A 24,444-nucleotide genomic window follows, 5' to 3' on the forward strand; every position below is an offset into this window, starting at 1 on the left:
TGAAGGGAAGAATGAGAAATGGGAAATCTGGAAAGTGTGACTCAAAGTTAAAATAGGTATCATTGGCATTTCTGCTTTTCTTTATTTTCTGGTCCCGTCTGGAAAAGTACATAACAATTCAGAAACAGCCAGGCATAATTACTTGAACAATAACTACATGTCCTGTGTTTGTCTGATAAATGGAGGACAAGACAAATTATTGAATATATTTTAGAACTATAAGACTATAATCACCTGGTTTGTCTTCAACAGCAACCATTGAATTGAACTACTAAAACCACATGGTAATTCTAGATGTTCAAAATAAATAAAGAGGTGACAAACAGTCTGCAATTCATTTGAAATGAAAACTTTTATACATAGAAAAAACAAGCATTTTAAGAACTCACAATATCATTAATACAGAGAAAATCTTAACCACCTTAAAAATATCCTTAAATAAATCCTTTCTGTATTTTTAACACTATCATGTTCTTTATGTACTGCATTACATTGGATAATGGATGAAGTAAATATTCCTTTTAAATTCAGCCTAATCTTAGAAAATAGCTATCATTTATTTGTTTCCATAAGCTACCTATAGGATTGATCCTGTATGAAATAATTAAAATACAGAAAAATACATAATCTTCTTCAAAAGTAGTTACTGACCACACAAAAAAATATTTTAACTGTGTAACTGCTTATTCTATATATTTTATTATTTTTAGTAACATGGACACTGTTGTCTTTTTGTCCTTTAAACTCTTAGATTTTCCATTGGCATGGCAATAAGAATATCACAGAAGAGAGCCATAAGATACCTTGCAGGGTGTGATAGAGAAAATTACAGTAGTGAATATAGAAAATTAAAATCTAGATTTTAGGCATGTGCAAAAGAGACCTCTTCAGTTTGGAAGTGTTTGGCAACAAGACATTGACTAACTATTCAAAAATTGTTGAATGCACAAGGTAAAGGACTTGGAAGAAGGAAAGCCAATTGACTTTCACTGAAGCTTAGAGACAAGAAGGAATGTAGTCTCATCAAGTAACACAGAGATGAGATTTCAAATGTGAGACTTAAATGAGATTTCAGCTGGGAATTATGAAGCCATCTGTTCAGCCTCCATTTTTTACTTTTAGTAGTCCTGGTACTTAAAACAATGGAGGGTAAGTTGAATCTTGGCCACATTCCTCAGTTACAGCAGTATCATTAGATTGTTCTAGGAATCATCAGTCATGTTCCTAGTCTCCAGGCAGATGTCACTGAGGAATTCTGTGTGTTTTTAGCTTCTCATACCTTTCTCCTGGCATGACCTGTCTGTTCTCTGCAATGGGGCAGTTTATCTAATTTCTGAGGTGACCTAATCTCCTGCAGCCAGGTCGAAATTTTCAGTATCCTTAGTTCATGGTCTTTTACTCATTTTACAAAGCCAAGTTTAAGGCAGAAAACCCAGACATATCTTACTGATATTCAGTTTAAAGTCAGATACTAATGAATGGAAATAGAAGAGACAGATATGGAGACCTTTCAGAAGAGATCAGCAGTGTAAAGCATGACTTAAGGATAAAAGTTAAAAAAAAAAAATCTTACAAAAAACAACAAATGAAGTACTTAAAACAGGCAATTAAAGGGGTTTCTTAAAATAAACTGTCTTTCCCTCGTGGAGGAAAGATGTGGAGAATAAAAACCAGTAAACAACTTGCTGAGAGGAATATATTTTAAAAAGTCTGCGGATGAAGAATTGTAACAGGAAGATAACAGGAAGATTTACATTGTCCAGCAGATCAATACAGCCATAACACTTACGCATTTGTGTTCCAAATGCTTATATCAGTTATTAATGTTTTATTAATGACACAAAAATTATTCCAAAAATATCCCCTAAATAGATAACAACTTTGAAGTATCCTTCAATTGTGTATTTGTGGGTCTATCTACTTTTACTCTTATTAGCTCAGGACCAAGACCATGTATATTCAAAACTGTAAACATTTTCCACATTTCACCCTTCATGTAGAAAGTACACCATGTTAAGATGCAGTTTTTCAGACTATCAAAAATAGAGTTTGCAGTAAATCAGTTATTGGATTACATCCACACCATTCACTCCAATATAGAAAGCACTGGAAAATAAGCATCACATATTGTCAGATGATGCAGAAATAGTGAAGTCTGCACATAGACTTATTGAATCAGTTTTATTCAAGATTAAATTTAACCTTAGAAATCTACTTTCAAGTGTAATTTAGGCAGCAAAAGACAATGATGAGTAGTCATTTAATTTAGCTGATTCAGCAAAACACTTACTGTATGTGCATCCATACACTTCAATGCGCATTCCAATTCTGCCATTCGGATTCCAGTCCAAAGGCACAAAACGGAGAAATCTTGCTTTAATGGAATGCTGAAGCTTATAGTATACAACACTGTCAGCATTTGTGTTTCCAGAAAAGGCCTAGAAGAAAATGAAAAAGAGATCAGCCACAACCGTATTGAATACAGAAATATATGGAAGTATTACTGATCTTTTCATTTTATACCCTCATCTGGCAAACAGGTAAGCACAGGAATAAAAAGTAATTGTCAGTGAATTCCATAGGAGCAACTGCTGAATCAATCCTGATTATTTTTCTGGATTAAGTGTTAAGTGGGCTGTGTGTTAAGTACCGACACCACACTCATAGACAAATCTCACACCTTCTAAAATTTAAGTGAATGAAACATTTCAAAACCAAATATCCCTTTCACAAAACGTGTAGGACATCCTGGCATTTTGGTGTGTTGTACCATCTAATACTTTTTCATAAGACAACAGAGTGAGCTTTTACCAAAAGGTTAGATAAATTTCATTGGAAACGTGTTTTAGATGTGTAATATGTTTAATCTAAAAAGTTCTTATACTGCCAGACCATGGTGTTGGAAGACTCTGGTTTCCAACTAATGAATCCAGAGTATTATAAAAAGATTTTAATTCAGTGTTCTGTTGAAAAAAAAAAAAATCTAAATTTCAAATTTTCTTCCCATGTGAGAGATTAAAAGAAGAAAAAAAGTATTATCATAGCAACTTTTTTTGGCAGTATTTAACTGATAAGACTACTCTCCCTTTTTGTTATGTAAAGAGAACGTAAAGAAACTTAAAGAAATGTAAAGAAGAATGTAAAAAATCTGAAGAGTTGTAATCATGAACTTCAACATCCTAAAGACTGGAGAATATATTCTGATTTTGTTAGTTACATGTTCAGGTGTTGTGTGTTTTTTTCCTCACTGCATGTTTGTGATATGTGAAGCAAAAGAATTTGTTCAAACATTTTTGATCTAAATATCTGATAAATTAGACAGAAATAGCTCTTGGAAATATTTTTATGAGAAGAATTAAAAAGGTTACACATTTCTGTATATATGGACAGTACTGTTGCTATAGGTATATGCCATAGATGTTGCAAATGCAGAAGTATATAGAAACCAAGATCTTTAGGTATGCAGCTTCTCTTTCCATAGGTTTTTGAATCATTGAGTATCATTGCATTCATTATTTATCCTCCTGTACATGAATGTTTGCCCCTTCTGTCCCCTGTACTAGTAAAAAAAATTAATAAATTCTAAGGTCTGCACATTCAATAAAGAAAAGAAAAGAAAAGAAAAGAAAAGAAAAGAAAAGAAAAGAAAAGAAAAGAAAAGAAAAGAAAAGAAAAGAAAAGAAAAGAAAAGAAAAGAGAGAAAAGAGAAAAGAAATAAGAAAACAGCTAGTGAAAGGGCTCATTACAGCTAACCTGTTAAGCTAGTAATAAGCAATGAGAGTTAGTGACTCTGAATGTCCACACTACTTTCAACTTCATGCTTCATAGTTTCACTATCGCAGCCAGTGAAGGTAGAAACATGCTAAAACAAACACTGGGGAAGAGCTGCTGTTTGGAGGGTAAGACGCTTCCAGATCTCTTGTCCCATAAAATCCTTATTTGCAGTCTGCAACAAATATAGCTACCAATGAAAGTGCCAATTAGTTTGTTGACTGAACCAGAACCCAGGCCTCAGAAGTTTAAGTACTGTGAGCAAATGAAGAGTTTGATTAAGATTTAAATTTTTTCCAAAATCATTTTCAGAGGGCAGCCACCTCATGAAATTTAGTTGTTGAGTACAGAATGCATATTGCTTGATTTTTTACTGCAGGGTATACTTAAGCCATGTGTTCTTAACTTAAAATCAGGTTTTTGACTTCAGTAACAGCCTAAAAGTAATTCAAACTACTCCTTAAACCATTCAGAATGGTCAGTCTAGAAATCAATATTTTTAGCTGTCATTTTACAAAGCTTTTATCTGGAAAGAACACACTTTAAAGTGTATTGAGTTCAGTATTGAATGGGTCTTTATTGCTTGATTTTAAACTCTCTAAAGGTTAAAATACATAGTTTGAGGTTTTTTTCAGTTTTAATCCTTTTCACAAGAAAGAGAAAGGGGAGGCAAGCAGACAGCTTTTCCTCCAGACTACAAATACAAAGGGCATACCTGAAGTCTATGGAAGTAGCTTATAGGCTTTTTAGAAGACAAGCATATTGAACATGACAGATACATGCCTGTATTTACTGGCAATTACTGTTTTACGCAATTACTGTTCTATGGTCCAATCCAGCAATCGTTTTAAACACACAACAATTATAACCATATAATAAGTTCCCTTCCTCCCACCCCTGCCTTTTTCCGATTGTTTACATCACTTCATTTTGTGCCAAATCACTTGAAGGGAACGTGCCATTATTCTAGATTATGCAGAGTCCTCACAACATACGCAGGCATCTGATGGTTAAAAAGACTCAATTTGACCCTTAGTTAATATGAATGTTACACATAATAAGCTTTGTTTTCATAAATAAGCTAACCCCTCCAATATAACTGCTTAATGAATCTTAGCTGATGCTCTTACAGATGCTATATTATGCTGCTTTTTAATAGCATGAAGACGTATCATCTTTCTCAAAGGATGCCATTTTTGAAACATGGAAACACTGTGTTGCAGTTTAGCCTTAACCAGTAGCAGGGGCAATCAGCAGCATAGATGTCTAAGTAGATAGCTCTTCACGGCCTGGTTTATTCCACAGAAGAAAAGTACCTTGGGCTGTACTGAAGCTTGAAATGAGGGCCTACTCTCAAATTTGTTTTAACCATCCTACTCAATTTCTAACCCTGTAGTTTCTTTACCTGAAGCTATTTTAACCCTGCTTTGAAGATAGAATTATTCAGTTCATTAAGGTATCAGAAATCACACATGTGCTCTGGATTGTATTAGTAAATTTAAATCCTGTGTGTAGAAGGGCATCACAAAGCTCAGAACGATTGTGAAGGTAAGCTTACATCAATCAAGATAAGGTAAAAACAAAGTTCTTGTTTCCCTCTCCACCCTCTATCTAGAAAGCAAATGTGGTTTTAGACCAGGGATAATACCAGCATCATGTCTAAACCTTCTTCAGCCAGTCAAAAAGTCCCCCATAGGCAAAGCTATGTATGAGACATGCACTGAGTATACTGAGCCATGCTTCAGATCACCTAGAACAGATGATGCTTGTTTACAAATGCAACTTTTACTATATAGTATACTACATATACACTGTAAAAACATACTATCAGAGTAAATAATATGTGCAATGTTTTTACATATATTGTGTGCCCATTGTAAGAAATATTATGATATTTATTAAAAATATTACTTCATATTAAATACAAATATTACTATGTAAAATAAGTACACTTAGATGCAAATTCTTATTTCATGTTTATTGACAAGAACTGGAACAGGACCCCAACATGGATAATTTTGTCAGAAGAGAAAGTTTAGCAGTGAGGTACTAGTGTACCTCAAGAGCTTCATCATGTGTTTTATGAATTCTACTACCAAAACAAACACAAGCAGCGGACAAATTCTGTGTGAAGTAACTAAGAGCTGTTCATATAAAATACTTGCTGTTGTTGCATGATGTTGGTTATGCTTTGGAAACACTGTCATGCCAAACGGCCTGTACAAGTCTTTCTGTTTATGAAACACACCAAAACTGTAGTTGGTATTAGTGTCAGGAGTCATCAAGAACAGAATAGAAATCCCAGTAGGCTACTGGCAATTTATTCACCTTAGAGAATCATTCAAACTACTCTAATAATGCTTCAGGATTAACCCATCTTGAGCTCTTCTGAGAACTAAGGGAGTTCAGAATAAATTGTTTTCTCCCATAACTTCTAAACTATATCCAAGTTCATATAGTAGTTTAACTATTTACATCTCAGTAACAAAAGGACTGTCTATTCAAGTTAACCTAGCACACAGTACAATCAACCTCAACGTCAAGGAAATATTCAATGCACAAGGACCCAAACATTCAGACTTTTCCTTCTCATGGTATTACCACTTTGGGAAGCTACTGTTAGTCTTTTGAAGTCAGTCCTGAAAGTCAACAGGTGTGACCTGTTTGGTTAAAGTGAAAAAAATGAGCGTGGACTTCCTTTTCTCTGACCAGAAAACACTGCAACAGACAACTGCCTCCTTTACTTGATTTCCAGATTGGAATTATGGCTAGGAGAAAATTATTTCACAGATAAAATGATCAAAGATTGTCAGGGCTTTATGGGTTATAATCAGTGATTAATGCAAAAACTGACAGATCTGTTGGGTATAAAAGATTAGCAGTGACATCCTAGTGAGGAGCCCTGGGCTGTAAGATGCTCACTGTACTTTTCACCAGGTCTTGTCTCTGAATTGTTTGAAGATATACTTGAACTATACTAGAGTAATCTTAAATTGACAAAAACACATGGCAGTTGCACATATTCATAAATTTGATTGATCATAACCTCTTTTGTAAAGAAAGATGGTGTGTATTAATGACAACATGATTAAAATAGACTAGATAGGTAGAAAAAAACCTGGCTAGAAAAACATCTTGTTCCAGTCAATGTTCACGCTCATAACATCTTCTGCTATTTCCATAGGAGCATACTCCATCTGGGAAGCTCTGATGCATTTGCATGATCTGCACGTTGTGTACATCATCTGCACACTATGCACGTCATCTGACCAATGCTATGGTCAAAAGAAAAATGTCTGATCAGCTATAGCTATGACATGATTTCCAAGCAAAGCAGTGGAGGGATCTTAAAATCATTGCCATGCTGCACCCATGACTAATTAGTGTCAGATATATTGATGTTATGCACAAAATATTATGTTTCCCTTTCATTCAATGGTTCCCTGAATCTATCATCTTCCCTAGTTAGAATGGAGTTTGGGCTTGTTTGCTTTTTTGTTTGTTTTTAGGGTTTTTATTATATAGATATTTCCAATGTGCTTGCTTAAAAGATTTCAAATGTTTGCAACACACTGATTTCATCATTTAATGTTATAAACTTAAGCAATGTGATTCACAAAATACAATTCCATTGGAACATGTTATTTGAAAAATAAACAAAAATAATTAAAAAAAAATCCTCTGAAAGAAGATATTTCAAAGACTACTTCATCTATAATTATATTTTTCACTTAGTGTTTTTGCAGTCCATTAAGAATGTTTTAAAGAATACCATTCAACATTATATTTTAAATATCTCTTCATTCATTGTGCTGTAGAATTTGTTATTAAAGTATAATTTATTGTACTTTTAAATCAAGAGTTCAGAATGGGAATCTTGTCGCTTTTAGCACTGAAATTACTGGTTTTTTCTTATAGAAAATTATTTCACTTACCAAGAGGAAGACAAATCTGCCATTTAATTACTAGTCATCTGTGAGTGTTATTAAAATTACAAATGACAAAAACAGACTATTGAGTGCTCTTCAGAATGTTTCAAAACACTGTTTATTTGCAACGGTATTACTAATAGTTTTACACATGGTGACCTAGAAATGTAGAAAGGGAATTTATTTAATTAAATATTACATTATACGTAGGTATCTTATACAGCTTCCTTTTATAAGAAGTTACTAAACTGTGTCTCTGCTCATTGTAGAACACCTCAAGGTGAATTATTCTCATGTACTATGATGAAAAGCAGGAAGAGAGTGGATATCTTTTGAAGAATAAAACTGTAGCTACTATATATAAAGATAGATATTTCAAATTATTCAGTCTCCAAAAGGATTCCCTGAAACACTCCAGGTCAAGGTATCAATTTCCACCTGTAGTATCTTCTATTGTTTATGGCAGCACATTAAGGGGAATGCTTTACTGCATTAAACTTGTTGGTTGACCAGTATGACCATGACCTAATCCACTTTGCCATCTACTGATGTTTCTTCTTAGATTTAAAACTCAAGCTCCTCATATTCTTGTTTATATTACCTAGCTCATAGCCATGTCCTGTTACATGGTCCTGTCATTCATGCTTCTTAACTTCTTTAAGGTCTTTTTTTTTTTTTTTGTAAAAATGACAAATTCTAGCACCATAGAAGTGTTCTGGATATTTTCTAGCTTTTAAATAGCAAAAATTTCCTAAAATTCACAGCATAAAAGACAACAGGCAGTTAAGGATGCAAGAAATACATCATGTGATTAAAATGGTCAGCAAGAAGATTGCTATGACCAGTGGAATTCCTCTATAATATACATCAACTATACTCAATTTCTCTACAAACTCGTAAAGATAAATTATTCCTTTTGCAATTCTCTCTTTTGAGCATTGTTTAAAATTAACTTCTTCCCAAAGACCTGCAAACTAGATCTATCTTCCATCTAAAAGTGCTAAAGGAGAGATAAACATCAAAACCAAATTAAGCCAAATTGTTTAAACTTCAAACAAAATAATGGAATCAGCAAGTCATGACATACCATCAACCAATAACTGGATTATATTTTATGCCATATTATTTTTCATTCTACTTCTGTACTTTCTTTGCTGACAATATCCTCCTAAAAAAGTCACATAGGTACTTAGATTTATGTAAGCAGTGAATGTATGTTTCACTTATAATATTAACTAAAAAGAAGATACATGATCTTGAAACAGCCTGAACTAAGAGCATTTGCAAACATATATTACAGAACAGGAAGAAACAAGAAAACAACAACTATTAAAATTAATGAGACCTCTGTAAATGTCAAAACACTTGAAAAACGTTGTCATTACCACCAATTATCAGATAGGAAAATTTAGAAAAAAGCAGGTTAAATGTTCAGCACACTGTGAAATATCTGGTGAATCATCTACATAAAACTATCTCCCACCTCCTAGACTTAAATCACTGCAATTTCCTCTTTGGCAGTGGTAATGTGGAAGCAGGATAACTGTTGTCCCTGTAATTTTTATTAAATGGTGAATATCATAAGCTTAAATGGAAGTAAAAAGTGAAATTCAGAAACTACTTTTTCTTAGTTGAAAACATCTCTGTAGACTCTCTGTGCTAGGTCTCCTGTGAACAATCCCATTTCTCCACTCTGTAAACCAAGTTTAGTAATGCTAATGCTAAGGCAATTATTAATATTGATATAATATCCAAATAATTTTGAACATGTTATTCCATTCTAGTAAAATGACCCAGCAATCAGATGGACATGCTGCATACTGCTGTTAATGTCATCCGTCTTATATAAAGTTTCTTATCTGTGACTTTTTGACAGACTTTTTTCATTTCATCACTTTTCCTGATAGCGATGCATCAAACCTCAAAACAGAACTGAATGCCTAAATAGAATATATGAAAGAAGAACTATGAGGGTTGTTAGGCGGAGTTTTCTAATACTTGTGGCTGTAAAAGTTACTAGTTACTCTGAGCAGATACAAAAGAATCACTTGGCTATTGTACATAAGTGCAGTAAAGTGATGACTCTACTGGTGACTTTAATTCTGCCATATTTGAAAATATGAGCAGCTGGGCCCAGAGGGTGATGACCAGTGATCTATGTGGAGCCTAATAATGAGCGGTATACACCAGGGGTCAATACTGGATCCAATCCAGTTTAACATCTTCATTAATGATCTGGGTGATGGGACAGAGTGTGCCCTCTGCAAGTTTCCTGGTGACATCAGAACTTGGAGGAGCACTTGGTACATCAGAGTGTTGTGCTGCCATCCTCAACAGGCTGGAGAAATGGACCAACAGAAACCTCATGACATTCAGCACAGGGCAGTGCGAAGTCACTAAATTAAACATGACCTAGCAATGAGTCATTATTGCAAAGAAATCTCGTCAGCTGAATTAGACAAAGTATTGCCAGCAGGTGGTGGGAGGTGATCCTTCCCATTTATTCAGCAATGTTAAGGCCACACCTGGATTACTGTGTCCAGCTGTGGCCTTCCCAGCACAAGTGAGAAATAGACATACTAGAGAAAGTCCGGGAAAGGGCCACAAAGATGATGAAGGGACTGGAGCATCACCCATATAATGAAAGGCTGAGGGAGCTGTTCAGCACAGACAGGAGGAGGCTCAGGGGGGATATTATCAATGTATATAAATATTTGAAAAGAGGACATAAAGAAGATGGAGCTAAGCTCTTTCTAGTGGTGTCCCACAATAGGACAAGAGGCAGTGGGCATAAACTAAACCACAGAAAGTTCTGTCTGAACATAAGGAAAACTTTTAACTGTAAAGAAATATTTTTTTTCCAGAGACCTGGAACAGGTTTCCCTAGGAGGTTGTGGAGTCTCCATCCCTGGAGATCTTCAAAAGCCCTCTGGACATGTTCTTGGACAACCAGCTCTAGGTGACCGTTCTTAATCAGGGTTGTCAGACCAGTTGACCTCCAGAGGTCCTTTCCAAGCTCAACCATTTTGTGATTCTGCGGTATTTGGTTTCACATTATAAAATGGAGTTTTTGTGGGGACTTTTTTTGAGCCAGGTAGTGGGAGGCAAAAGAACAGGGTTCATAACATGACGCCAGACTGAAATCCCAGTGGAACCTCTGTGACGCTCGGACCTCCAGGTCCACCTCCTTTGTGCTGTGGGGGCTAACATCGTTAACATCTCCAATGCAATGCAAGGGAGTGCACCAAAGACTTGACACACAAACCACCCCTCAGAGATACATGTTCCTTTCAATACTCTTTTGGCATTAAGCTGGTGTTTAACCATGTGAAATATTCTCTTTTCAGTCCTCTCTTCTCCTTTCTCTTTCCTTTGCCCAAACTTTTGTTTTTCTTCTCTAAAAATGCTGGGCCTATCTTTCCTCTTCAGTTTTCTTATTTCAATCCTGATCTTAAAGCTAAATTATTTGGATATTCTGATGTGTGCTGTTGGTGATAGTGGTGCAGTATTGCACCACTTCTGTCATCTTTACTGATTTCTCTTCCTGGGAAGTAGTAAGCCATGAATCACAGCTGGCTTGGAGACCATACCTGGTGAACATTCACTAAATCCTCACACTGTTCTTACAGCTTTCCATCAGTGTCAGACAGAAACAGGATACTGGGGTAAACTGTACCAATATTCTTTCAATGTCTTTCTGGTATTTCTTCACATTGGGTGAGTGTTTTATCCACTGGGATATTATGTCATGTTTCTTTCTCTTTTTTTGCCTTTCACTCTGTGAGCGGAATATCAGCATACCTTTCCATAAGAGAACAGTTCCAGAAGTAGGAGATGAAGAGAAGATGAGACTGCACTTACCAGGTAATTTATCAAAAGTGACAGCTGACATTTGTGAAGGGACCCAGTGCTATGAATTCTTCCTGTCTTTCTGTGTTGTTGTTTAGGTTTTTGTTTTGGTTTTCTTTTTTCTTTTGAAGAAACAAAATTAGAAACAGTTTGCTTTCATATTAATATAGAAGAAAAATACTTTAATATCTAAAAAATAAGATAACAACAAAAGTTTGTGGGTTTTGTTTCTTCTTTGCAGCAGTAGCAGTTGGACATCCCATTTACTCAACAGAGTTGCAGGGGTGTGTAGGTAGAGTGTGAATCTAGGGCCCTTGAATGGCTATTGCTAGCCAGCAGAGGTCTATTGCCCATTAGCCATGCTCCTTTGGAAATGTGGTTAATAAAATTGTCTTTTTTCTTTCTTTTTTTTCATGATCAGCATATCTGAAATGAAAAGTTACTTCGTTGCCTAGATGTCACGGTGTAGGGACTAATGCATGCATTAAAAATATCTTAATGTAAACTACCAGAGACAAGTACTTTTTTGAATTCTTCCATGTACATTATTTCCGTTTCATTCATCTATATGTAGAAATAAATTGTATGTGAAGTAACTTGTCGCCATTGGAGGGAGCCCTTGTATTAACACAACTGGGCACAACACTGAGGTTTGTTAATCCTCCCTTAAAAAATTATCATAACAACAATTCTTTATTAATTTCCAATATGTAATTATGAAACTACCATGCTTTATTTATTAATAACTAAGCACATGTACGTTACAGATATTCCCTGAAAGTTGAAAATGTGAATGTATTTCATAATAGTATTACTGGAATTCTGAACAATCTTTATCCTCAGTGACTTACAGTTCATCTGAGATGAATTTGCATATACTTTTTAAAATATGGAACTGTAGTCCATGAATTTGGATTCTGATATTCTAAAGGTAACTGTGATAATCTGAGGGTAACAATCACAGTAGTTTTTAATGGAAGTGTTATGACAATTTATTTTCTTTTTTTTTTTTAATAAATCCATTTGAAACAATCTGTAAAATATGGACACATTGAATTTTGAGCCTGGGCTACAGTGTAACTGTCCTTTCTACTTTCAAATCAGCTTGAAGTTTAACCACTACTCTGCTGGGTAAATAAATGTTTTTACTAATCATATTTAATGTTGAGTGTCAAATCAAATGAGTTTACACATTTAGAAATAATAAGCTCCATAAATGTTATGAAATGTTTTCAAAGAGCAGTAGGCTATTTAACTTGTCTATTCCACATATTTACTTGTTAAAAGTTGTAAAATTTGGGGTGATAGTATATTTCTTATTATTTGAAATTTAGGTAGGAATAAGGATTCATTACTATACCTCCACAGCACATAGTATAGCACAAACACTACCAGAAAGAAATGATAAATAAAGATAATTCAGGTAATTTGTAACTAAAATAGCTATAATGCAACAGCAGTGCCTCTACTGAAATGTCAAAACAGTATGTGGGAATCCTGTTTGCTCAAAGCAATATAAAATACCTGTCTTAATATTACAGTGTAACATTCCTTTGCATACAATTTCACACTTGCTCTAAAATGAAATTAAATGACCAGAAAGAAAGGAAGGAAACCTCATTAACTATGCAACATAGAAATGGCAGAGCAAATGCTTTGTAGCTCTTATGTCCTCAGGGTCAGAGACAATAAAAGAGTTCAATTAAATTTATTTCTGTGGATTTCTTATATGAAGTCTCACCATTTCTAACTTTAGAGAAATGCCTGTATATGAATTCTTTTGTAACTCATCATTATGGGCTCACAATACTGTATAACACACCAAGTTAACATAATGACAATCAGTTTCTTATGTTCCTACAACTTCCAAATTAGTCAAATATTTCACCCATCTCACCAAAAACTTCAGTGACAAATTATAACTTTTCTTTTTACGTAGTGCTTGCCATTGTGTTTGTAAGAAAACCTTTCAAAAGCAAGCAGCTTCCATGTTGTTTGCTCTATGCTGTTGAAAGACACTGTGAAATGAAACCCCAAGGAAACTCACTGAAGAGATTAAGCTTTTTAGATAGACTGTAAATAATAAGGTTCAAAAATCTTTCTGTATACTAATACTAATTCTGTATTAAATTTTAGCAGAAATATTCAGTGAATGTATATTAAGGTTGCATTCAGAAGTAGCTATCAGTGAATAGGAAAAATTAAATCCAATGTATAAAATATTTCTTGTTAAGAACATTTGGAGTACAAAAGCAGAGATTCAGTTTTCCAGAAATGTCAGCATTCATGGTAGCCACACCAAAAATAGATGGGACAACAAGATAATCCCCCAAATTCAAGTTTCCTGATGACACTCTCTAACTATCCTTCATCTAGTTAATCAAACTTCCACCTGGCCACTTGTATTCTGCAGTTACACATCTACATTGAAACAGACTGGCAAAGTGAAATTAGAGCTATATGGAATTGATACAGGTATTGAAGTGATCATTCAGGTAAAAATAAAGGTTAAAACTTCTCACTTGGCTAATGTAACCATGTACAAAGGATTAAGCAGGTGAACATCATCGTATTCTCCCCTGTGCACCCTCAATATGTAATTTTTTTAAAAAGTTTTTCTGTTTTCAACAAGTTTGCTATGTCTATGAAAGGCTTTGATTTTCATCAAGTCCTTTTTCTTCTTCATTGTAGGCAGCAAGATTATATCAATTTGGGATGAAAAACATGGCTAGATTGGTATATGAAGCATTTGGTGTTCAGAAGAAAAACCTGGGTCCTGGACTCAATTGGTTATGTGAGAATTTCAGTTGTCCTTATGTATTCATTAGTCAGAATAAAATAAACTTGTAGTTTTCATGCTTTCAGAGAAAAAGTTAAAACATGAGTTTTGAGCTATCTTCATTATCTTCATAGCTTGAATTAGAAGTTGTGAAATTGTCAGGTTGAAAACACTATTATTTCCTTCTTGGAGGACTAAAAAAACCCAAACAAACAAAACACCAAACAAAACCCCAAAAAACAATTTAAGTTAGGTATCAGGAGACTGACAACTTCATTCTGATTATGAATAAAGAAAGATTACTGCTTGGAAGAAAACTTCATATTCTATGATTCTGTGATTTACTTTCTGCCATGTTTCGCCTTTTTATTTGATCTAATTAAATAATTTTTTTTTTTTATTTTTGCATTCACAAAAAACAGACACAAGCATTTCAGTAATGTTCACATGTCATCATTGATTCAATTGATAACTTTGACGTGTTGTAGTCTCTTAAGACTCTTGAATACAAGGTAAAAAAACCTAACTGGGCAACACACTTTCTTGGCAGTATCCATGGTGAACATGGTGCTTAAACACACCTGCAATGTAAGCACAAGAGACAGAGACATCATGGAGCAAAGTCGTGTTCCACTCACAAGTGCAGAATTTAGCTATTTTTGAGGATACAAAATGAAAATAAAGTTCTGTCTTCAAAATCAGAGACAAGCACTTAAAGGAACCCAAAGCCATGAGCTGTTAGTAATAATAAGAAATCCTTTATCAGCACTGAAGGTGGTAGCAGCAGCAGATGGTTTTGTAGTGATACTGTTTGGAGCCCAGATGGAAATGCAAAGCAGCAGAAGAGAGATGTAGAAATTTAAACTAAACAAAGCAAGGAAAAGTTTTCAAAAGAAAGCAGTCTGCATCTCTGGAATAAAATGATATAAACTGTAGCAAAATATCACTTGGCCTCCCAGAAATCCTTTTGCTGTAGCTTATTTTAGCAGAATAAATTCAAAAAATATTTCTCATTTTTTTGGGGGGGGGGGAGAAGAAAGAAAGAGTTTTCTAAGTTTGGGAAAAGATCTGAAAGTACCTGGAAGAGTGTGCTCGTTTTGTCTGGGACAGACTTATTTTTCTTTATAGTAGCTAGTATGAGCCTACGTAAAACAGTGTTGATAATACAGGGATGTTTTAGTTACTGCTGAGCAGACACTTGATACAGAGTCAAGGCCTCCTTTGCTTCTCACACTACCCCACCAGTGAGTACTCTGGGACTGCACAAGAAGTTTGGAGGGGACACAGCTGGGACAGTTGACCCCAAATGAACAAAGGGATTTTCCAGGCCATATGACGTCATGCTCAGCAATAAAAGTGGAGGAAGAAGAAGGAAGGAGAGGTGTTCGGAGTGATGGCATTTGTCTTCCCAAGTAACCATTACATGTGATGGAGCCCTGCTTTCCTGGAAATGGCTCTAAACACGTACCTGTCGATGAGAAGTAGTGAATGAATTCCTTATTTTCTTTATTTGTGTGTGCAGTTTTTGCTTTACCTATAAAACCATCTTTATCTCAACCTGTGAGTTTCCTCACTTCTACCCTTCTGATTCTCCCCTCCATCCCACTGGGGGGGGAGTGAGTGATTGGTCGTGTGGTCCTTAGTTGCTGGCTGGGGTCAAACCATGACAAAGAGACATTCTCAGTCCAGGCTTCAGTGAAGACTGAAAGGTTTCATACCATCAGTTGCAATTATATTTCTTCCTAGACTTATCACTGGTGTCTTAATATCTTTATCCTACATGATGCACACAGGATAAAACAGAACAAAGAACAAACACAAATATTTGCTCATATTAAACAGAAAGTAAGAACCATTTGTATCTTCTGTTCTTTTTAAAAAAGAAGCAGAGAAAATCCACAGCATGAGACTTAACATTGTTTAATAGCTAACATACATACTGGTATACTACTGCACTAGCAGGCATCTGATGCCTCAGAAATGTAATGCAGAGATCCCATAACTAGGATATCTCCAAAGCCTGCGCTGTTAACCTGCTAGATCACTTAGGAACATTTGCAAGAGTGCTCTCTTGTGCCCAGGGGATGTGTCCTAAAAGCCACAGTAGGAGTTTTTGACTAGTGAATGGAATAATACCAAGTTTCTAGGTATTTGTCACACAGAAATTTTGTGTCTGACACAGAATCCATGATTAGTCTAACCAGCAGATTTGCGTACCCTAAGCAGCAAAATAATGGTACTTTAGCCTCTCCTATACTCCTGTGCATTTAAATACAAATAAATGACTAGCAAATACAAGTAACTAGCAAATATGGCATGCAATGAAAGCAATCAAGAACACATGACGGACAGGGAACAGAAAGAACACGCCTGCAAACCTCAGCAAATGGTATGTTTGTGGAAGGGAAAGGAGAAATGACTGCAATAGTTGTGTTCATCAGCTATGGGAAGGGCAGGCAGCAAGTGAGTTGGCTGCCCACACAGTGTGGGGGAGAGAGAATAAAGAAGGTCTCTGCAGAAAAATCATGAAATTAGATCTCCAAATAGAGAGGGGAGAAGACTATTTTAATCTTTGTGGCTACTGTGCGAAGTTGTCCACCCTGTGGCATATGTGCAGATCAAACCTGTTGTATCAGGCATGCCTTCGTTTCTTTGACTATGACAGTTTCTTTGAAGGTATAAATTTGAATAACTCAATTTATCACTGTGAAAATGTGATATATGGTTCGTGGTCTGAAGACACATCAGTGATGGTCACCAGCTTTTTTCATAACAGGCTATCTGGTAGAAAGTAGAAGGAATGCAAGGTACCAGTCCAGTATTAACAATAATTCTGATACATTACTTTCTGTAGAAAAGCTAAAATGGATCAGCCTCGTTGAACACTAACCCCGTCTTCTCTACAGAACATTTTACTTTGTCTTCTCTGTTTGATAAGGGGGGGGGGGGGGGGGAAGCAAATTGCATCAGGAAGTTAAAATGTTTTGACTTCAGTTGTCCCAAATGCTGTATCCTAAGTTTAAAAATACAGAATGCAGTCATGTCTAAAGGCATACTGCTTGTTAGTCCAACTTGTACTGGCATTGATTTATCTCAAAGGTAGGCATTTAAGTATTTATTTATAGTGCCTAATGTTACTGCAAATATTAATTCAATCTAGCTCCCTGCTAATGGTGTTATATCAAGTAAGAAATGCATCACAAGAAGTCGAGAGTAAGAGTACACAAGTATATGAACATCTCAGTGTTACAACAGGATGGACATAGCACTCAGTTTGATCCTTCAAGAGTCTTTCAAGGGTTTTCAACTCTAAATATCAGGTATCAGACCTTACATGACATAAATGGGAATAAATTCAATTTAGTGCACATGGCATGAGTCACCATAACTCTGCTTCTTCAGTGGACGTGACTCAATATATGGGAATAGTGCTGGCAACCTGTCATGCTAATCTCTTCAGTTTATGTAATCATAACAAGCATTTAATTACATCTCAATGTGTACATCTGTCAGTAAGGGTTAAAGCTAAAATACAGACCAGTGAGAAGAATGTTTGTAATGTGCGGCGGTTTGTATGGATTGCAAAATCCAGATTACAAGACATTTAATCCTAGACATTCAACCATTTTCATTCAATAATTAACTGCCTACTGGATAAAGTGTCATTGAAGAGGCATGATCAATATGAAGTACAGTTCTTTATATTAAAAATGATTCTCCTTAAATGAAAGAACCAACGAATTCTCTTTTCACTTTCTCATCATGGTGCCCCTAGAGGAAGGCTCTCATGCCAGCAACATGTTTGAGAGATGAAATCAAAGCCACACAGTTTTGCTGAAGTACAAGTGTTGCCAGCTTCTATAATAAATTTTATAATATTTAATATCTTTTATGTCTAACATTTACGACAAAGCTTGAAGGATGAGAGGAAGTGGGAGCCATTTGTGCATCGCAAAACTTGAATGGTGATCAAATGACTACAGGCACATGGGTGGTCACATCTCTCCAGCTAAATTTTTCTTTGTTCAAATGTAGTCTTGATATTGATTTTTATTTCATTAATTTAGATATTCTAAACAGATCATGTGGGAATAGCTTTTCTAAGAGAAACAGTACCATTCTACAGTGCACTGAAACTGCTCCTAAACTCATCCTTTAAACTAAAACTGGGGATTAACGGCATCTTATGGCTTTCTGTGGGGTAGAAAAAGAAAGCAATAACTAAATATGGAGAAAAATTAGACTTTTACTACTTTTTTTTTTTTTGATGTAGACATTGCTTGTGGAACTTAGAGCTCCATAAAATCTTTTCTTCTACAAGAATCTTGACAATAAGAATGTTAGTTCTTTGACTATATATTTGTGACTCAAGAGATTTACTTTCAAGCTAATTTTAATAGCTATTTTAGATGATTTCTAGGTGTATGCAAAGCTGAAGTAGTCTGTAGGGAAGTGTGTGACATAGATTAATTTTTACTGGCTTAGACTTTTTGTAGTATTTCAACCTAATGTATCTTGCTTATATTGTAACATCTTTAAACTGTCTTTGGTGCGCACTGGTGCTGTAGAGTGGGTATAAATAAAGCTGTCTCAAGTGGATAATTCTTGGTTGCTAGTTATCCCTCTGTCTGGAAATAACTAAGTGAAAGGCAGAAGGAAGCGGAGAATTAGCTTCATATTCATAGAGAAAACAATGCATCTAAACAGATAAACTGCTTCTGAAATGCTTTTGAAATGCATTCAAACTGAGATCTAACTATCTGAGAACTTGAAGTAATTCAGATACAAATGTAAATTTCAATTCTAGTAGCAGGGTCCTCTTTAATTTTTTTTGTATCTCCTGTAGGGGTTCTTGAAAAAAAGCCAAACCAAATCATCATGTGATTTGTGTAACAAACACCAATATCCATCTAAAAACTATTCCTCACCTGAATTAAGGAAACATAAAGTTGCAGAGATGTGTATTAGTATTCTTAATCCACTTTACAAATACATGTTGCATCAGACAAAAGTAATTCCACTGAGGACTGTTTTCTCCTTGATTTACAATTAGCACTAAGCATATACAGTTTAATTCACAATTCACTGTTAAGGACAGCAAGTACTTAAGCTTATTTAGTATTTTTATTTCATCTGAGCAAAAAGAAATAAGGAGAGCATTACTGCCATGTGACCACAGAGGTACTCCAGTGAACCCTGTTTTAAAAAACATTTTATGACTACAGTGGAGGACACCTTATCGCTTGCCTTTGATCAGTGAGTTTCAGTATGTTTGTGCTACAGTAGAAACTCTGATTTCCTAAGGAAGACCAAAATCTGGAAACAAATAAATCAAGACAAAGATCAAGCAAGAAGTTGCCTGTCCACAATTCAGCAATGCAAATAGGAATGATCGCCTTTGAATACCAAGAGTGCAAAAACTAAAAACAAATTTCTGGATAGTAATACAATATAATTAAGTGAACAATTAAAGACTAATTCATCAGTGTGTTTTATAAATACTAGGAGTGGAAGAACAGTCTGACAAAGGAAAGAGGTGAAAACACTTCATCACTTGATGCAAGCAGTCTATCTGATAGTGAGCGAAGCACTCAAAGCCGTTGGAAGTGCCCAAAGAAGTCAACTCAGTCATTCTCAAGACCTAAGTTTCCAACTCTTGATATGTAATTTATTTAAAAAATTGATGAGTTCCTACTCCATGACAGCTACATTATGTACTTTTTTTTTTTTTAATTTTTTTTCCTTATGATTGCCAAGTTTTGGATTAAACCAATACTGATTTAATTCTGTAATTTAGTCTGGTCTTTATAATAGGCACCTCCTCTTTGAAACAAAGAATTGTTTGCTCCCAGAAACCTTTGTCATCATCGAATAAATCAAGGATCAAGCTAATTACAAAAGGACACTGCTTCTGCTTGGCAAATTAACATCTTGGCAATCAGAACTTATGTCAAAATAACTAAAGGAAAAGGACATGACAGTTTAGTAAGGTATCAATTGTATATATTTTTAGATCTGTCAGAATATGGAAATCATTCTTCAGCTATCAAACTACATTTCAAATTATCTTCATATAACACAGAGTGACTAAAAGATTTCTAATATTTTTGAACTGAAAATGTCATTCATGTTGTATTTAAAATACTAATAAATGTCATACTTTGTAAATTCATTTTTTTAATACCATAAGGTAAGAAGCCACTGAAAAAACAATATTACATAGTTTGGTAAATATTTTTAAAATGTATTTCCCATAAACATTTGGAATAAATATACATTGGAAACAAACAAACAAACAAATAAACAAACCCAACCAAGCAAGAAGCACACAATACAATATTGGATGGATAAGACTTCATCACAAACATGAATTTAGTAGGTATTAAGTAATTTCTTCATGTAACTCTTAAAATAAGTTAACCTTTATGTAATGCATCCATTATTTTAAGCTACATATAATAGCTTAAGATGTGTTTTTTCTTAAGATACATGTATGTGAGTATTTCTATATTTATTTATTTATTCTAAAATATTATTAACTGAACCTCAGAACTGGGAAAAAAAAAAAAGGACTTTAAATTTTTTAGACTCTGCTTTCAGTACATATACTCACTGGGTTTGTTATAAAGTCTGTGTGAAGTTTTATCTGTCATTAGGTCTGTGTGAAGTCTTATCCTAAGGGGAATCTTACCAGAGAAATAATTACTAGGAATGCACAAGATTTCTTTAGACCTCTGTCATATCTAAAAAGGCTTGTGTGATCATGCTGCCTGCCAGTCTGCCCAATCCTTTCTCATTAGCTGGTAAAGAAAGAGATTTAAATTAGCATCTCTTACAGAAGGAAGACCTTTCTAGAAGTTGGAAGTCTACGTACTGATCAGCTTTTAGCATACACAGGACTGTAAACCAGGAGTCTTACTCATCGTGCCAAAGAGGTAGAAGACACAGAAAGGAAATTGAGGATAAAATGGTTCTGCCACAGGTAATAAAAAGATTCTAGGACCATAATTAGGAGCTGGGATGACTGAAGCTGATAAATGAACATGAAGCAAAACCACACAGACTTCATTAGTCTGCAGTTTATTTGTTATTTACAGATAAAGGTTATGAAAGTTGCTTTTTGAACAATTTGTGAGATTGTGTGTTGTATCGTTTATGTTGTTGGCGTGATTGGATATTTTGACAGTGATAAATAATAAAAAAGAACTTTTATTTCAGACTGAATGTACAAATTTGTGCATGTAATAAGACAGAAAGAAAAAAATCTAATAGTAATTCAACCTGATCCCCACTTACATGTCTTGATTTCCTCCTGTAACCTTGATAGCCAGTGCCCCAAAATAATTACTCTTTACCATCATATTAGATGGATAAAACAAGTCTTTCTATCTGACACTTTCTCCTAAGGTCTGAGGTGGCTCTAGCAACTTTTAGCTGCTAAAGATCTAGAGAGAAAATCCTGCAGAAGTCTGTCCCTATCTGCACATACCTGTGCATGTACATGTGTGTAACACAACAGGAGCTTAAGAGAAGAGTACCGTAAAAAATAGCTCTAGTACAGTTTATTATCAAAATAGTTTTAACAAAGGAAAGTATATAGTTATTAATCATTGGAAATAAGAGAAAAATATCTTTTGCCCAGTAAAGGATCTTGTAGCTGACTCTGGTGTAACCTCTCTTTACCACTCAGTCCAAATTGCTGAATGCTTGGCCCTATGTTTGGGGATACCCCATGAAATCCCCACTTAGACCTACTGTGCAGAATGTTGAGAACATCTTTAAGCTGTCATTAAAAAAAAATTCCATAGAATCTTACTAGATGTTGTAATAACCTTCCTTGAAGATTGTAGCTACTTTCCTTGCACAACAGAGCTAAGATGCTGTTGCATTACAGGTCTACTACATGTTGCTTTAGAGACATAAAAATCAAGGTTTTAGCAAGGTTTGTGCTGTTTTAGCAAGGTTTCTTCTAGGGACAGACCCCTCTATCCCCAAACAAAGAGCTGCTCCCACCTGAGGTTGCTGCCACAGAGGGTTAGGCTGCTACCTAAATTTTATGACATGCTTTTTTTCCATCCAGGCTCTTTCTCTGACCAGGACGTCCTATAAAGATTCCTGGCAGCTTATATTCTTAGTAAGTCACTTTCTAGACCTTACTGGATTGAGGATCATACAGCATAGCTTTTATGATCTCACAAAGGAGTAAATTACCTCATCCACCTTGTTGTGAGGTCTCTGACAGAAGTTGTTGACCACAATAAAAACTGAACCATCCATTTCTATTTTGTCCCAGCCATAAATTTTCTAATCTCTTAGCCAAACCTACAGGTAGCCTTATAAATCTAAAAATTAACTTGATCCTAGAGATTTATGTGGTTTTTTCCAATGATGGCCCAAGAAACTGGAATCCAGTTCCACCTCAGCAAAGTTAAATTAACAGCAAACTCAACAGAGCTGTGCAAGCAGGAAAACAAAGCTCAAAGCTTTGAGCTGCTCACAGAAAGATCCTTGCTGATTGCCCCAACTCATATGAATACATCTTCAGATTGGATGGCAGTTAGTGCTCTCAGCATGGGAGAACACTGCAGTTATAATAACCAGCTGTGCTTCTGTAGAGCACTTCAGGGTGCTTTTCACATGCTTCTCTTTGCAGACCTTACAATACCTCCACTCTTGTGCTGACAGATTTGCTCTACACTATAGTGTGAGCTTTGTTCCCATGATGTTGATCTTCGGCCAGGTAAGTAGGTTGGAGTAGATGGCCTGCAAGCTGCACACATATCTAGACAAAAATTTGTCCTGCACAAGTAAACTGTACTTCAATTATGACCCCCAAATCTTACTATGGAAAATACAGAGGAGTTTGGGGAAAAATACAGGTTGTTATGAATGGAATTGCAATCTGTATCACCAAAAATCTATTTGAATTGATGTATTGCCTCAGAAAGTCCTGAAATAGGACTGTGTTAGAGACACCTCTGCCATGGTAAAAATGACCTCTTATAGGTGATCAAAACCAAGTCTGAAAATTAATGATTGACACTGTCAGGGGCAGAAAGCAGGACAAACAGAAGCTTTCTTTGAAGGTACATTGGTTCTGGAATGTAAAAAAAGGGAAAACATCAGTAAAAACCAACTTGTTAAATCCAGAATATTTAATATTCTAACACATCTAAGTGATCATTTTTGCTCAGCTATAACATCACTTCGTAATTCCAATGATTTCACCTGAACTGACTGCTTTTTTACAAAGTGAGGATCTGACCTCACATGAAGAAAAGGCTAAGACTACATTTTGAAATAATTCTTTTGAGGACAGTATTTTCAATTAAAAAATTTAAGTATAAATTTTCATTACAGAAATTAGAAAAAAAAAAAGAAGGAAAAACATGGTAGGTGAGAGAAAAAAATATGTGGAAAATGTGCCATAACAAAGCAATAATGCAAGTTAGAACAATTGCAGTGTGCTTTATGCAGACTGAGGAAAACATGCAAGATTAATCAACCATTCAAGCCCTCCTTAAATAAAATCTGTTTGTGAGGAAATCAACTATGGATACTTAATCCAGTTAAGAACATAACTGTTTCTTATTGTTTCACTCAGCAAACTAGAATTTGGCAGTCTTAATTATTTCTCGTCTTCATATTTTCAGAAAGATAGTTCGTGCTTTAGGAGGTTTTATTTTGTTTTCTCTTTTTCCTTTTGATCTCCTCTAGTTTATTGAAAAAAAAAGTATTTATTTATATTTCTTTTTTTTAAAAGCTGTTTCCTAACTGCATACTTTTCCATGATTCTTTGAAAGGGAGAAAAAAGGTATAGACTACAAACAAACTAAAAAATCTTAATTTATGATTGCCAAGCAAGAAATATATAGCAAATGCATTTGTATTTTGTCTTTTTATTTATTTTTTAAGACATTCTTTCAAATAGGCTGCCTTTGGAGAACTTTTTGTCATGCATGTAAAAGTTCATGTTTCATATTTTTCCTGGTAATTTTGAATATATTAGTTAGCTCAATCTTCAGTAAAAAGGAATATGAACATTTTTTTTTTACAGTAGCCAAACGACATCTCTTTCTCTACATCAAAGCTGTTTGTATATGAATTTGAGGTTAA

General features: G+C 34.9%; 1 protein-coding gene across 1 annotated transcript in view; it reads right to left on the reverse strand.

Annotated features, from left to right (window-relative positions):
• Nucleotides 1-24,444, reverse strand: part of CNTNAP4 (contactin associated protein-like 4) — a gene marked incomplete at its 5' end in the record, with an annotated part of 203,951 nt that overhangs the window by 92,215 nt on the left and 87,292 nt on the right. Inside the window, one exon of the mRNA XM_010568747.1 lies at nucleotides 2,291-2,438. Within this exon, the coding sequence (XP_010567049.1) occupies nucleotides 2,291-2,438 (148 nt within the window). The remainder of the gene's footprint in view (nucleotides 1-2,290; nucleotides 2,439-24,444) is intronic.

Source organism: Haliaeetus leucocephalus, unplaced genomic scaffold (genome assembly GCF_000737465.1).
Source record: "Haliaeetus leucocephalus isolate CR32 unplaced genomic scaffold, Haliaeetus_leucocephalus-4.0 Scaffold251, whole genome shotgun sequence".
Lineage (NCBI taxonomy): Eukaryota > Metazoa > Chordata > Aves > Accipitriformes > Accipitridae > Haliaeetus > Haliaeetus leucocephalus.